This window comes from Balaenoptera borealis (genome assembly GCF_965194805.1).
Source record: "Balaenoptera borealis genome assembly, chromosome: X".
In the NCBI taxonomy this organism is placed as follows: domain Eukaryota; kingdom Metazoa; phylum Chordata; class Mammalia; order Artiodactyla; family Balaenopteridae; genus Balaenoptera; species Balaenoptera borealis.
Genome location: NC_138881.1, coordinates 70255683 through 70272037, shown reverse-complemented (window position 1 = coordinate 70272037; position 16355 = coordinate 70255683). Strand labels below are relative to the sequence as shown.

Here is a 16355-nt window from a genome sequence, read left to right as displayed (position 1 = left end):
ATAGGAACATACATATCGATAATTACTGTAAATGTGAATGGATAAAATGCTCCAACCAAAAGACACAGACTTGCTGAATGGATAGAAAAACAAGAACCATCTATATGCTGTCTACAAGAGAGCCACTTCAGACCTAAGGACACATACAGACAGAAAGTGAGGGGATGGAAAAAGATATTCAATGCAAATGGAAATCAAAAGAAAGCTGGAGTAGCAATACTCATATCAGATACAAAAGACTTTAAAATAAAAAATGTTACAAGAGACAAGGAAGGACACTACATAATGACCAAGGGATCAATCCAAGAAGAAGATGTAACAATTATAAATATATATGCACCCAACATAGGAGCACCTCAATACATGAGGCAACTGATAATAGCTATAAAAGAGGAAATCGACAGTAACACAATAATAGTGGGGGACTTTAACACCTCACTTACACCAATGGACAGATCATCCAAAACGAAAATAAATAAGGAAACAGAAGCTTTAAAAGACACAATAGACCAGATAGATTTAATTGACATTTATAGGACATTTCATCCAAAAACAGCAGATTACACTTCCTTCTCAAGTGCGCATGGAACATTCTCCAGGATATATCACAGCTTGGGTCACAAATCAAGCCTCAGTAAATTTAAGAAAATTGAAATCATATCAAGCGTCTTTTCTGACCACAATGCTATGAGATTAGAAATGAATTACAGGGAAAAAACGTAAAAGAAAACAAACATGTGGAGGCTAAACAGTACGTTACTAAATAACCAAGAGATCACTGAAGAAATCAAAAAATACCTAGAGACAAAAGGCAATGAAAAAAAGACGATCCAAAACCTATGGGATGCAGCAAAAGCAGTTCTAAGAGGGAAGTTTATAGCTATACAAGCCTACCTCAAGAAACAAGAAAAATCTCAAGTAAACATTCTAACCTTACACCTAAAGGAACTAGAGAAAGAAGAACAAAGAATTCCCAAAGTTAGCAGAAGGAAACAAATCGTAAAGATTAAAGCAGAAATAAATGAAACGGAAACAAAGAAAACAATAGCAGAGATCAATAAAACTAAAAGCTGGTTCTTTGGGAAGACAAACCAAATTGATAAACCATTAGCCAGACTAATCAATAAAAAGAGGGAGAGGACGCAAATCAATAAAATTAAAAATGAGAAAGGAGAAGTTATAACAGACACCACAGAAATACAAAGCATCCTAAGAGACTACTACAAGCAACTCTATGCCAATAAGATGGACCACCTGGAAGAAATGGACAAATTCTTAGAAAGGTATAAACTTCCAAGACTGAACCAGGAAGAAATAGAAAATATGAACAGAGAAACCACAAGTAACAAAATTGAAGCTGTGATTAAAAATCTTCCAACAAACAAAAGTCCAGGATCAGATGGCTTCACAGGTGAATTCTGTCAAATATTTAGAGATGAGCTAACATCCATCCTTCTCAAACTCTTCCAAAAATTGCAGAGGAAGGAACACTCCCAAACTCATTTTATGAGGCCACCATCGCCCTGATACCAAAACAAGACAAAGATAATTTTTTAAAAATTACAGACCAATATCACTGATGAATAGAGATGCAAAAATCCTCAGCAAAATACTAGCAAACAGAATCCAACAACACATTAAAAGGATCATACACCATGATCAAGTGAGATTTATCCCAGCGATGCAATGATTCTTCAATATACGCAAGTCAATCAATGTGATACACTGTATTAACAAATTGAAGAATAAAAACAATATGATCTTCTCAATAGATGCAGAAAAAGCTTTTGACAAAATTCAACACCCATTTATGATAAAAACTCTCCAGAAAGTGGGCATAGAGGGAACCTACTTCATCATAATAAAGGCTATATATGACAAACCCACAGCAAACATCATTCTTAATGATGAAAAACTGAAAGCATTTCCTCTAAGATCAGGAACAAGACAAGGATGTCCACTCTCACCACTATTATTCAACATAGTTTTATAAGTGCTAGCCATGGCGATCAGAGAAGGACAAGAAATACAAGGAATACAAATTGGAAAAGAAGAAGTAAAGCTGTCACTGTTTGCAGATGACATGATACTATACATAGAGCATCCTAAAGATGCCACCAGAAATCTACTAGAGCTAATCAAGGAATTTGGTAATGTTGCAGGATACAAAATTAATGCACAGAAATCTCTTGCATTCCTATACACTAATGATGAACAATCTGAAAGAGAAATTAAGGAAAAACTCCCATTTACCATTGCAACAAAAAGAATAAAATACCTAGGTATAAACCTACCTAGGGAGACAAAAACCTGTATGCAGGAAACTATAAGACACTGATGAAAGAAATTAAAGATGATACCAACAGATGGAGAGATATACTATGTTCTTGGATTGGAAGAATCAATATTGTGAAAATGACTATACTACCCAAAGCAATCGATAATGCAATCCCTGTCAAATAACCAAAGGCATTTTTTACAGAACTAGAACAAAAAATCTGAAAATTTGTGTGGAGACACAAAAGACCCCGAATAGCCAAAGCAGTCTTGAGGGAAAAAAGCAGAGCTGGATGAATCAGATTCCCTGACTTCAGACTATACTACAAAGGTACAATATGTAAACAAGAAATATGGTACTGGCACAAAAACAGAAATATATATCAATGGAACAAAAAAGAAAGCCCTGAGATAAACCCACGCAGCTATGACCAACTAATCTATGACAAAGGAGGCAAGGATATACAATGGAGAAAAGACAGTCTCTTCAATAAATGGTGCTTGGAAAACTGGACAACTACATGTAAAAGAATGAAATTAGAACACTCCCTAACACCTTACACAAAAATAAACTCAAAATGAATTAGAGACCTAACTGTAAGAACGAACACTATAAAACTCTTAGAGTAAAACATTGGAAGAACACTCTTTGATATAAATCACAGCAAGACCTTTTTTGATCCACCTCCTAGAGTAATGGAAATAAAAACAAAAATAAACAAATGGGACCTAATGAAACTTCAAAACTTTTGCACAGCAAAGGAAACCATAAACAACATTAAAAGACAACCCTCAGAGTGGGAGAACATATTTGCAAACGAATCAATGGACAAAGGATTAATCTCCAAAATATATAAATAGCTTATGCAGCTCAATATTAAAAAGTAAACATCCCAATCCAAAAATGTGCAGAAGACCTAAATAGACATTTCTCCAAAGAAGACATACAGATGGCCAAGAAGCACATGAATAGATGCTCAACATCACTAATTACTAGAAAAATGCAAATCAAAACTACAGTGAGGTATCACCTCACACCAGTTAGAATGGGCATCATCAGAAAGTTTATGAACAACAAATTTTGTGGAGGGTGTGGAGAAAAGGGGACCCTCTTGCCCTGTTGGTGGGAATGTAAATTGATACAGCCACTATGGAGAATGGTATGGAGGTTCCTTAAAAAACTAAAAATAGAATTACCATATGATCCAGCAATCCCAATACTGGGCATATACCCAGAAAAAACCATAATTCAAAAACACACATGCACCCCAATGTTCATTGCAGCACTATTTACAATAGCCAGGTCATGGAAACAACCTAAATGCCCATCAACAGACGAATGGATAAAGAATATGTGGTACATATATACAATGGAATATTACTCAACCATAAAAAGGAATGAAATTAGGTCATTTGTTGAGACATGGATGGATCTAGAGACTGTCATACAGAGTGAAGTAATTCAGCAAGAGAAAAAAAATATCGTATATTAACGCATATATGTGGAACCTAGAAAAATGGTACGGACGAACCGCTTTGCAGGGCAGAAATTGAGACACAGATGTAGAGAAGAAACGTATGGATACCAATGGGGTAAAGCAGCGTGGGGGGGTGCGGGGTGTGTGTGATGAATTGGGCGACTGGGTTTGACATGTACACCTTGATGTGTATAAAATTGATGACTAATAAGAACCTGCTATATAAAAAAATAAATAAAATAAAAGTCAAAAGTTCAAAAAAAAACAAAAAAGAAATACAAAGGATCATGAGAGATTGCTACAAGCAACTATATGCCAATAAAATGGACAACCTGAAAGAAATGGACAAATTCTTAGTAAAGCACAACATTCCAAGACTGAACCAGGAAGAAATAGAAAATATATACAGGCCAATCACAAGCACTGAAATTAAAAATGTGATTAAAAATCTTCCAACAAACAAAAGCCCAGAACCAGATGGCTTCACAGATGAATTCTATCAAACATTTAGAGAAGAGCTAACACCTATCCTTCTCAAACTCTTCCAAAATATAGCAGAGGGAGGAACACTCCCAAACACATTCTACAAGGCCACCATCACCCTGATACCAAAACCAGGCAAAGATGTCACAAAAAAAGAAAACTACAGGCCAATATCACTGATGAACACAGATGCACAAATCCTCAACTAATTACTATCAAACAGAATCCAACAGCACATTAAAGGGAGCGTACTCCATGATCAAGTGGGGTTTATCCCAGGGATTCAAGGACTCTTCAATATACATAAATCAATCAATGCGATACACCACATTAATAAACTGATGAATAAAAACCATATGATCATCTCAATAGATGCAGAGAAAGCTTTTGACAAAATTCAACACCCATTTATGATAAAAGCCCTGCAGAAAGTAGGCATAGAGGGAACTTACCTCAACATAATAAAGGCCATATATGACAAACCCACAGCCAGCATCGTTCTAAATGGTGAAAATCTGAAACCATTTCCACTAAGAGCAGGAAGAAGACACTCTCACTACTATTATTCAACATAGATTTGGGAGTTTTAGCCACTGCAATCAGAGAAGAAAAAGAAATAAAAGTAATCCAAATCGGAAAAGAAGAAGTAAAGTGTCAATGTTTTCAGATTACATGATACTATACATAGCGAATCCTAAAGATGCTACCAGAAAAGTACTACAGCTAATCAATGAATTTGGTAAAGTAGCAGAATACAAAATTAATGCACAGAAATCTCTTGCATTCCTATATACTAATGATGAAAAATCTGAAAGAGAAGTTAAAGAAACACTCCCATTTATCATTACAACGGAAAGAATAAAATACCTAGGAATAAACCAAAAGAAGGAGACAAAAGACCTGTATGCAAAAAATATGACACTGATGAAAGAAATTAAAGATTATTCAAACAGATGGAGAGATATACCATGTTCTTGGATTCGAAGAATCAATATTGTGAAAATGACTCTACTACCCAAAGCAATCTACAGATTCAGTGCAATCCCTTTCAAACTACCAATGGCATTTGTCACAGAACTAGAACAAAAAATTTCACAATTTGTATGGAAACACAAAAGACCCCAAATAGCCAAAGAAATCTTGAGAAAGAAAAATGGAGCTGGAGGAATCAGGCTCCTGGACTTCAGACTATATTACAAAGCTGCAGTAATCAAGACAGTATCGTACTGGCACAAAAACAAAAATATAGATCAATGGAACAGGATAGAAAGCCCAGATATAAACCTGCATACATGTGGTCACCTTATGTTTGATAAAGGAGGCAAGAATATTCAATGGGGAAAAGACAGACTCTTCAATAACTGGTGCTGGGAAAACTCGACAGCTACATGTAAAAAAATGAAATTAGAACACTCCCTAACACCATACACAAAAATAAACTCAAAATGGATTAAAGACCTAAATGTAAGGCCAGACACTATCAAACTCTTAGAGGAAAACATAGGCAGAACACTCTATGACATAAATCACAGCAAAATCCTTTTTGTTCCACCTCCTAGAGAAATGGAAATAAAAAGAAAAATAACCAAATGGGACCTAATGAAACTTAAAAGCTTTTGCACAGCAAAGGAAACCATAAACAAGAATAAAGACAACCCTCAGAATGGGAGAAAATATTTGCAAATGAAGCAACTGACAAAGGATTAATCTCCAAAATATACAAGCAGCTCATGCAGCTCAATATCAAAAACACAAACAACCCAATCCAAAAATGGGCAGAAGACATAAATAGACATTTCTCCAAGGAAGATATAGAGATTGCCTACAAACACATGAAAGGATGCTCAACATCACTAATCATTAGAGAAATGCAAATCAAAGCTACAATGATATATCACCTCACAGCAGTCAGAATGGCCATAGTTAAAATATCTACAAACAATAAATGCTGGAGAGGGTGTGGAGAAAAGCGAACCCTCTTGCATTGTTGGTGGGGATATAAATTGATACAGCCACTATGGAGAACAGTATGGAGGTTCCTTAAAAAACTAAAAATAGAACTACAGTATGGCCCAGCAATCCCACTGCTGGTCATATATCCTGAAAAACCATAATTCAAAAAGAGTCATTTACCACAATGTTCATTGCAGCACTATTTACAATAGCCAGGACATGGAAGCAACCTAAGTGTCCATTGATAGATGAATGGATAAAGAAGATGTGGCACATATATACAATGGAATATTACTCAGCCATATAAAGAAAGGAAATTGAGTTATTTGCAGTGAGGTGGATGGACCTAGAGTCTGTCATACAGAGTGACATAAGTCAGAAAGAGAAAAACAAATACCGTATGCTAACACATATATATGGAATCTAAAAAAAAAAATTAAAAAGGTCTGAAGAACCTAGGTTCAGACAGGAATAAAGACACAGATGTAGAGAATGGACTTGAGGACACGGGGAGGGGGAAATGTAAGTTGGGACGAAGTGAGAGAGTGGCTTGGACATATATACACTACCAAATGTAAAATAGATAGCTAGTGGGAAGCAGCCACATGGCACAGGGAGATCAGCTCAGTGCTTTGTGTCCACCAAGAGGGGTGAGATAGGGAGGGTGGGAGGGAGACACAAGAGGGAGGAGAATTGGGGATATATGTATATGTATAGCTGATTCACTTTGTTATACAGCAGAAACTAACCCACCATTGTAAAGCAATTATACTCCAATAAATATGTTAAAAAATATACAGATCACCCCATCCCAGACCTACTAATCAGGATTTTCAGGGAAGGACCTTGGAATCTATATATTTCCTTTCCCCCAGTAATTCTGATGATAGGCAAATTTGGAAAGGATTTCACTTCACTACACTATGTCATTGTGGCTAAATATTCTAGTTGGTGCTTTCCCTCCATAATAATTGGTCAAATTTTGTGATTTGTATTTTTCTTGTCTATTTGTTTATTGTGTATACATCTTCTGGATTGTAAATTCTAGCTCCACAAGGGTATATATCAGGCCTGCTTGTTCACTACTCTATCCCCAGCACTAGAACAGTGCTTGGTATGTACTTGATGTTCAGTAATATTTGTGGAATGAAAGAATGAATTTTTTGTACTATTTTAAAGGTTACACTCCATTTACAGTTATTACAAAACATTGGCTATATTCCCTGTGTTATACAGTACATCCTTGTAGCCTTTCACCCAACTGTTTGTACCTCCCACTGCCCCATCTCTATATTGCCCTTCCCCTCCCCACGACTGGTAATCATTAGTTTGTTCTTTGTATCTGTGAGTCTGCTTCTTTTTTGTTATATTCACTAATTTGTTGTAGTTGTTATATTCCATATATAAGTGATATCATATATATTTGTCTTTCTCAGTCTGACTTATTTCACTTAGCATAATGCCCTCCAAGTCCATCCATGTTGCTACAAATGGCAAAATTTTTGTTCTTTTTATGGCTGAGTAGTATTGCAGTGTGTGTGTGTGTGTACCACATCTTCTTTATCCATCCATCTGTTGATGGACACTTGGCTTGCTTCCTTATCTTGGCAATTGTAAATAATGCTGCTAAGAATATTGGAGTGCATGTATTTTTTGAATTAGTGTTTTTATTTTTTGATATGTACAGTAGTGGAATTGCTGGATCATATGGTAGTTCTATTTTTAGTTTGTGGAGAAACCTCTATACTGTTTTTCATAGTGACTGCATCAATTTACATTCCCACCAACACTGTAAGAGGGTTTCCTTTGAACGAATGAACGTTTAACAGAAAGGTGTGCCCTCTATTTATAGCACACAGAATACAAATATATAATAATATACATTTAAACTAATGGCAGTTTGGAATATTGTTTTTTTTTTATTATTTTAATAGAAATGTACTTAGAAGCTAATAGGGCCTGAGGGTCCTCATTTTAAATAGCTAATATATTTGAGCTGTCAATACATAGGAGTTATGGTTATAGAAGATACTTATTCTATAAATAGTTATAGAAGATACTTATTCTATAAATTTATGAGCAACTCTGGAGGGATAAAGTTTATCCAGGAGACTAAAGATTTGGAAACCAATTATCTCAATTTCCAGTTTCCTCAGTTAAGTAATATGAGTCCCAGAGTGATAAAATAACTTGACCATGGGTCATATAAAATGGTTGAAAAACTGTATTATACTACATTTGGGGCATTTATTTTGAAACAAAGAAATAAATACTTGAATTCCCTAGTGGCCTAGTGATTAGAATTTGGCGCTTTCACTGCCATGGCCTGGGTTCAATCCCTGGTCAGGGAACTGAGATTCTGCAAGCCACATGGCACAGCCAAAAATAGGAATAAATACTCTTTACATAATTGATACCTGGAATGTAGAAGAGGCTATTTGGAGTAAGGTGGTTCCATAGTGAAAAACTGGAACCAAGGCCTAGAATTAATAAGACAATAGATACTGTTTCAGTTTTAGGAAGAACATTTTTGGAAAAAAAAAAAAAACTCTCCAAAAACTGGACTGAGGAACCTTGCAAAGTAGTATGTTCCATATTCCTGAAATTTTCATGCAAAGACTGAATAGCCATCCACCTATAATGCTGAAGAAGGAACTTTTACCTTAAATGGAAGGTTAGACTAGTTGGCTTCTAAGATCCCTTCCATCTTCTATGATTCTTTGAAAATGTAATAAACCCATTAAGATTATGTTTGTATACTGAATTATTTTCCTGGTGCCTTCCAGTTTTGAGAAATATCCAGAGAGGAACTATGTCAGCCGTAGTATGTAATAAATTCCCATATATTCCCAATGTTCACATATTATTTTACCTTTATCATTATACAGTATATAATCACTCATTTCTCCCAAGAAGGGTGAAAAAAGAAGTTGAAAATAAATGGACATTGGTTTCTGTTTTCTGTTTTCTTCTCTCTTCCCAAGCCTTTATGACCCAAAGGAAGCCAAAAGCATCCTAAGAAAACTGGTATCGTTCTTCTTCTGCCCACACCATCATTTTCCCAAGCATCTGTGGCTAAGATTATTGTGAAAAAGAAGCATCAGTATTTGATAAGCATCAGTATTCAAGGACAGGAAATAGAGAAAGTACATGACAATTTAATGGAACTTTAGTAAGAAGTTGAAATTCTTTACTTTTTCTGAAGTCTAGTAGCTTATTCTCAGTGAGACCATATACTGGGAAATTGAAATGGAACTATATTCTTTTAAATAGTGTTTCTTCTATGGGAGAATTTAGCAAAGCTAGGAAAATTAATATCCATAAATATTTTCCTTTTCTACCAGGTAATTTTCACTTGGGAGCCTACAAAGCAATCCATGTGTTTCAGGTTTCACATTTAGCAATGAATGCTAAATACATCAAAGGTACTACATATCCTGAATTTGAAGAGAAAATGCCCCCCCCCAAAATTATAAAGAAGAATTAATCTTCTTGGACTAACTGAATAGTTCTTCTGTTTTGCCCTGCATTTTTTTTTTTTTTGCAAAATCTTACCACGTAAAAGTTAACTTTATTCATGTTTTTTATTTACATTAGAGAATATCTAAGGTGGCTTTGTATTGATGTGGACCTTGTTGTATAGAAGCAATTCTACTTTTTATACAAAGAAAGGGTACCATAATCAAATTTAGATCTGAAATTATGAAATGCTATTGAATGACTTTCTACACTAAAAGAGAATACACAGGTTTTAAGAATTCTTCTTCCACTTTGTAGATTGGCATGGCAATTCTACTTTGTAGAGTCACATGTCAAAACTATAAAGGTTACAAACTCTAATCATATAAAATGAGCTTTTTGAAAATTGCATGAGAAACTTGAGAATAAAATTGGTTTTAGACTGTGGCTTCCAAAAAATGTTGGAGTAGACATAATTTTCCCTATCCTTCCCACTAAGTACAACTAAAATCCCTGGACATTATATATAAAACAAATATAAGAAGACTGTGAAGGGTGGAAAGAACTCACATCTGCTAGGGACCACAGGACATAAGGAATAACATAAAAAATATATACATTCATTTATTTATTGTTAACCGTTTTTTAATTGAAGTATAGTTAGTTTACAATGTTGTGTTAGTTTCAGGTGTACAGCAAAGTGATTCAGTTACATGTATATACACATATATGTATATATATATATTCTTTTTCAGATTCTTTTCCATTATAGGTTATTACAAGATATTGAATATAGTACCCTGTGCTATACAGTAGATCCTTGTTGGTTATCTATTTTATATATAATAGTGTATATATGTTAATCCCAAACTCCTAATTTATCTCTTCCCCCACCCCACTATCCCCTTTGGTAATAAGTTTGTTTTCTATGTCTGTAAGTCTTATTTCTGTTTTGTAAATAAGTTCATTTGTATCATTTTTTTAGATTCCACATATAAGTGATATCATATGATATTTGTCTTTCTCTGTCTGACTTCACTTAATACGATAATCTCTAGGCCCATCTGTGTTGCTGAAAATGGCATTATTTCATTCTTTTTTATGGCTGAGTAATATTCCATTGTATATATATACCACATGTTTATCCATTCATCTGTCAATGGACATTTAGGCTGTCCTATAACTATTAAGGAAATTGAATTCAAAAAAATCTCCCCAAAAAAGAATCTACAAGCACCTAAAACCTACAGCTAACATCATACTTTAATGGTGAAAAATAGAATGCTTTCCCTCTGAGACCAGAAACAAGATGTCCACTCTAACCACCTATATTCAATTTGGTAGTAGAAGTTCTAGCCAGCACAATAAATCGAGAAAAGGAAATAAAAGATACACATGATTAGCTGTGTAGAAAATCCTAAAGAATCTACAAAACACTCTTACAACTAATAAGTGAATTCATCAAAGTCTCTGGATACAAGATCATCATATAAAAATCATTTGCATGTCTATATAGTAAAAATGAATGCAATGAAATTGAAATTTGAGATATTAATAAGTTATTTGCAATCACTCAAAAAATCAAATACTTACATGTAACTCTAAGAAAACATGTACAGGACTTGTATGCTGAAAACTACAAAACACTGATGAAAGAAATAAAAGAAATTCTAAATAAATGGAGAGACATTCTGTGTTCATGTACTGGAAGACTCGACATAGTAAAAATGTAAATTCCCCCCAAATTGATATTCAGGCTTAACGTAATTCCTATAAAATTCCAGCAAGATTGTTTGTTGATGTAGACAAGATAATTCTAAAATTCACATGGAAAGGAAATATGCTAGTATAGCTAAAACAGTTTTTGACAAAAAGAATAAAGTGGAAGAAATCCATCTACCCAACTTCGAGACTTATTATATAACTACAGTAACCAAGACTGTGGTATTGGCAGGGTGATAAGACGTATAGATCATTGGAACAGAATGGAGAGCCCAGAAATAGTCCTGCACAACCATGGCCAACTTAGTTGATTTTTGACAAACATGCAAAAGCAATTCAATGGAGGGAGTCTTTTCAAGAAATGGTGCTGGAACAATTGGATATCTATAGGAAAACATAAATTAACCTTGATGTAAGTCTCACACCTTATACAAAGTGAATTCATAATGGATCAGAGATTTAAATGTAAAAAATAAAACTATAAAAATGTTAGATAACATAGGAGAAAATCTTTGTGGCCTAGGGCTTGGTGAAGAATTCTTAGGAATAGGACTAAAAGCATAATCCATAAAAGAAAAAAGCAGTAGCTTGGACTTCATCAAAATTAAAAAAAACTTTTGTGCTGCAAAAGACCAGGATGATGAAAATACAAGCTACAGATGAGGAGAAAATATTTGCAAACCACATATCTGACAAAGAACTCATATCTACTAGAGAATGGGAGAAAATTTTGCAAAACCACATATCTGACAAAAATTCATATCTAGAATATATAAAGTACTTTCAAAACTTAATATTAGAGGCTTCCCTGGTGGCGCAGTGGTTGAGAATCTGCCTGCTAATGCAGAGGACACGGGTTCGAGCCCTGGTCTGGGAAGATCCCACATGCCGCGGAGCAACTAGGTCCGTGAGCCACAACTACTGAGCCTGTGCGTCTGGAGCCTGTGCTCTGCAACAAGAGAGGCCACGATAGTGAGAGGCCCGCGCACCGCGATGAAGAGTGGCCCCCGTTTGCCACAACTAGAGAAAGCCGTCGCACAGAAACAAAGACCCAACACAGCCAAAAATAAATAAATTAATTAATTAATTTAAAAAAAACTTAATATTAAAGAAAAAACAACAATTATAAAATGGACAAGAGACATTTCACTGATATATGGATGGCACAAAGCACATGAAAAGATTTTCAACATCACTAGCCATTGGGGAAATTAAATTAAGAACTTGATGACCTATTGCTACATGCACCAATGAGAACAGCTAAAAAAAAAATTACTTATAATGCGAAGTCCTGGCAAGAATGCCAAGAAACTGGATCTCTCATACATTGCTGGTAGGAATATAAAATGGCACAACTTTTATGGAAACAATTTGGCAGTTTCTTTTAAAATTAAACATATAATTACCATTTGACCCAGCAGTTGCATTCTTGGGCATTTATCTTAGAGAAATGAAAACTTACATCAGCACAAAAACCTGTACATGACTGTTCATAGAAGCTTTTTAGCTGTATATAATAGCCAAAAATTAGAAACAACCCAAGTGTCCTCCAACAAGTGAAGGGTTAAAAAAACATTGCAAAGAAACAGAAACAAAATGGTACATAAGTATCATGGAAGACTACTTAGCAATAAAAAGGAATGGACTATTGATATATGTGAATTTAATAAATTTCCAGGGAATTAAGCTGAATGAGAAAAGCCAATTTTTTGAAATTTTTGAAGTCACATGCTGTATGACTCCGTTTATATAACATTCTCAAAATGACACAATTATAGAGGTGGAAAACAGATTGGTGGTTGCCAGGGGTTGAGGATGGTGGGAGGGAGGAGAAGAATGGTGTGATAAAGGAACATAGAATTGTACACATATATTGTACAATATCAATTTCCTTTTTCTGTTATGGTGCTATAATTATGTAAAATGTAAATTGGAGAAAACTGAGTGAAGAAGACCAATTTTTGCAACTTCCTGTAACTCGAAATTTATTTTACTATAAAAAGTTTAAAAAATTGGTTCTAAATCTAATAAAATGCAATTTTAGAATACTTTAAATACCCAGGTAGTCATTATGGAGCCAAACAAAGTTACTAGAAGGCACATTTTCACGTACGAAGAGCAAGATTGGAAATGGGATATGAACTATAGTTAGAGCTGCATGCCTGGTTCCTTTCAGAAAAGAACCAATTCATGTTTCTTTTGAAATATTTGGTGGATAATTTTCACCAGAAAAAAAACAAAAACAAAAAAGTGTTCTGCGACGGGCTGCATGTTGCTTGAAAGTCTGAGTATTTAGATAAATATTTCTTCTAATAAGGTATTTTAAAATAAAAGCAATTACTTTTATTTTAGGTTATTGAGTAATAATAAAACTGCATTATTCTAGGTACCTACTTATTCTTTTTAATCATATTTTATGTAGTATCCATTCATTATTTTAATGGCTAGAACTGCTAAGGTTTCTATTTTTACAAAACTTTCTCTTCTATTTCTCTTACAAAGACTTGGATTGGGAATCGAAGAAGGAAATATCGTTTAATGGGGATTGAAGTTCCACCTCCAAGAGGAGGCCCTGCTGATTTTTCTGAGCAACCCGAATCTGGTTCTTTATCTGCACTCACACCAGGAGAGGAAGCTGGGCCTGAAGTAGGAGAGGATAATGACAGAAATGATGAAGTATCCATCTGTTTGTCTGAAGGAAGCTCGCAAGGTATTTTATATGCTCCACCTCCTAATGATATCTTTTGTGAATTTGATGCTTTTTTACTTGCTTTTCAGCTTACTGTACTTCAAATCTAAAGTCCTCAAAACATTTGGTTAAACATTTGAAAAGAATAGACATATTTTTATTCTCTTTTAAAATAATAGTTGTATATATTCGAAGTGTGCAACATATTTAGATATACATATACATAGTGAAATGATTACTACAGTCAAGCTAATTAACATATCCATCTCCTCACATAGTTACCTTTTTGTGTGTGTGTGGTGAGAGCACCTGAAATCTACTCCCAAAGCCAATTTCCAGCATACTATATAGTACAGTTGACCCTTAAACAACATGGGTTTGAACTGCACTGGTCCACTTTCAATAAATACATTGGAAAAATTTTTGGAGATTTGCAACAATTTGGAAAAACTTGCAGACAAACCGTGTAGCCTAGAAATATCGAAAAAGTTAAGAAAAAGGTATGTCGTGAATGCATAAAATATATGTAATATACATATAACATACAAAATATGTGTTAATCAACTGTTTATGTTATTGGTAAGGCTTCTGGTCAACAGTAGGCTATTAGTAGTTAAGTTTTGGAGGAGTCAAAATTTATACTTGGATTTTTAACTGTGCAGGGGGGTTGGTGCCCATAACCCCCACGTTGTTCAAGGGTCAACTGTATTGTTACCTTTAGTCATCATGCTCTACATTAGTTATCTAGACTTATTCATCCTATGTAATTGCAATTTTGTACCCTTTGACCAATATTTCCCCATTTTCCCCACCTCCTCACCCTGGTACCTACCATTCTACTCTCTGCTTGTATGTATTTGACTTTTTTTGATTCCATATGTGAGATCATGCAATGATTTTCTTTCTGTGTTTGGCTTATTTCAGTTAGCATAATGTCCTCTAGGTTCATCCAAGCAGTTGCAAATGGCAGGATTTTTTTTAAAGACTAATATTCCATTGTATATGTATACCACGGTTTCTTTATCCATTCATCTGTTAATGGACACTTAGGTTGTTTCCATACCTTGACTACTGTGATGAATCCTGCAATGAACATGGAAGCATAGATATCTCTTTGAGGTACTGATTTCATTTCCTTTGGATATATACCCAGAAGAAGAATCGCTGAATCATATGGTAGTTTCATTTTTAATTTTTTGAGGAACTTTCATACTGTTTTTCATAATGGCTCTACCCCTTTTTTCCATATCTTCATCAACACTTGTATTTTACCTTTTTGATTTTTAATGCTTCCACCTAAGCAGTCTCCCACATCGTCATAACAAAAAGTGACACTCATCTACCACAATAATGATCTCCATGATTCAAAATATTGGTTATTACAACAATCCATAAACTATAGTATATGATCGTTTTAATTTTATTGGAATTCTAGTCAATTTGGGTTAGAGCAATTTAAATGCATTGTAATCAAAGAGATTATGGTATAATGTGACAAATACCAGACTAGTAGTTGGGTAACCTGGGTACAAGTCCTAGATCTTCCACTAGCTGATTATATGACTTCAGGCAAAGTATTTAATTCATCATGCTTTAGTTTTCTCATCTGCAAAATAAGGGAATTAGGCCGGATCATCTTTATAATACTTCTCAGTGCTTCCCTAAATGAGAATTCAAATAATAACATGTAATTATACCATTTGTCCGTGAGAAGTATTTTTCATTTGACTTCAAGCATAGAAAGAGTCCTCTCCTGACACCTTTTTTATGAACACTTTTATTGAGGTTTAATTTACATAGAATAAAATTCATCCATTGCAAAAGTAGAATTCAATGATTTTTAGTAAATTTATAGAGTTGTACAACCATCACCATCACTAAAATCAAATTTTAGAATAATCTCTTCAAATCACTAAAATCCAATTATAGAATATTTTCACCACTTCAAAAAATTTCCTTGAGCCCATTTTCAGCCAGTACCCACTCCCACCTCCAAACCTAGGCAACCACAGATCTGATTTCTGACTATATAAATTTGTCTTTTCTGGGCATTTCATATAAATGAATCATATAATATATAGTGGGGGGGGTTGCATCTGTAATAGAGAGAAAGAATTTTGCATTGGCCCATTTTGTTTGTTTTTATTTTATCGATCAGGGTAATTATACTATATTTTCCAGTTTATTTTTGCCTTCTAAATTTGCTTATGGGGTTTTCAAATGTCAGAACTTTTGTTTGTAATTTTTGTATTATTAAATATACCAATTCTTTCCTTTATGGTTTGTGACTTTGG

General features: G+C 34.4%; 1 protein-coding gene across 2 annotated transcripts in view; it reads left to right on the top strand.

Moving 5' to 3' along the window:
* Window positions 1-16355, top strand: part of HDX (highly divergent homeobox) — a 180922-nt gene that overhangs the window by 125709 nt on the left and 38858 nt on the right. For both annotated transcript variants that reach the window (XM_082377176.1, XM_082377177.1), the window contains one exon: window positions 13875-14082. In XM_082377176.1, coding sequence (XP_082233302.1) covers window positions 13875-14082 — 208 coding nt within the window. The remainder of the gene's footprint in view (window positions 1-13874; window positions 14083-16355) is intronic.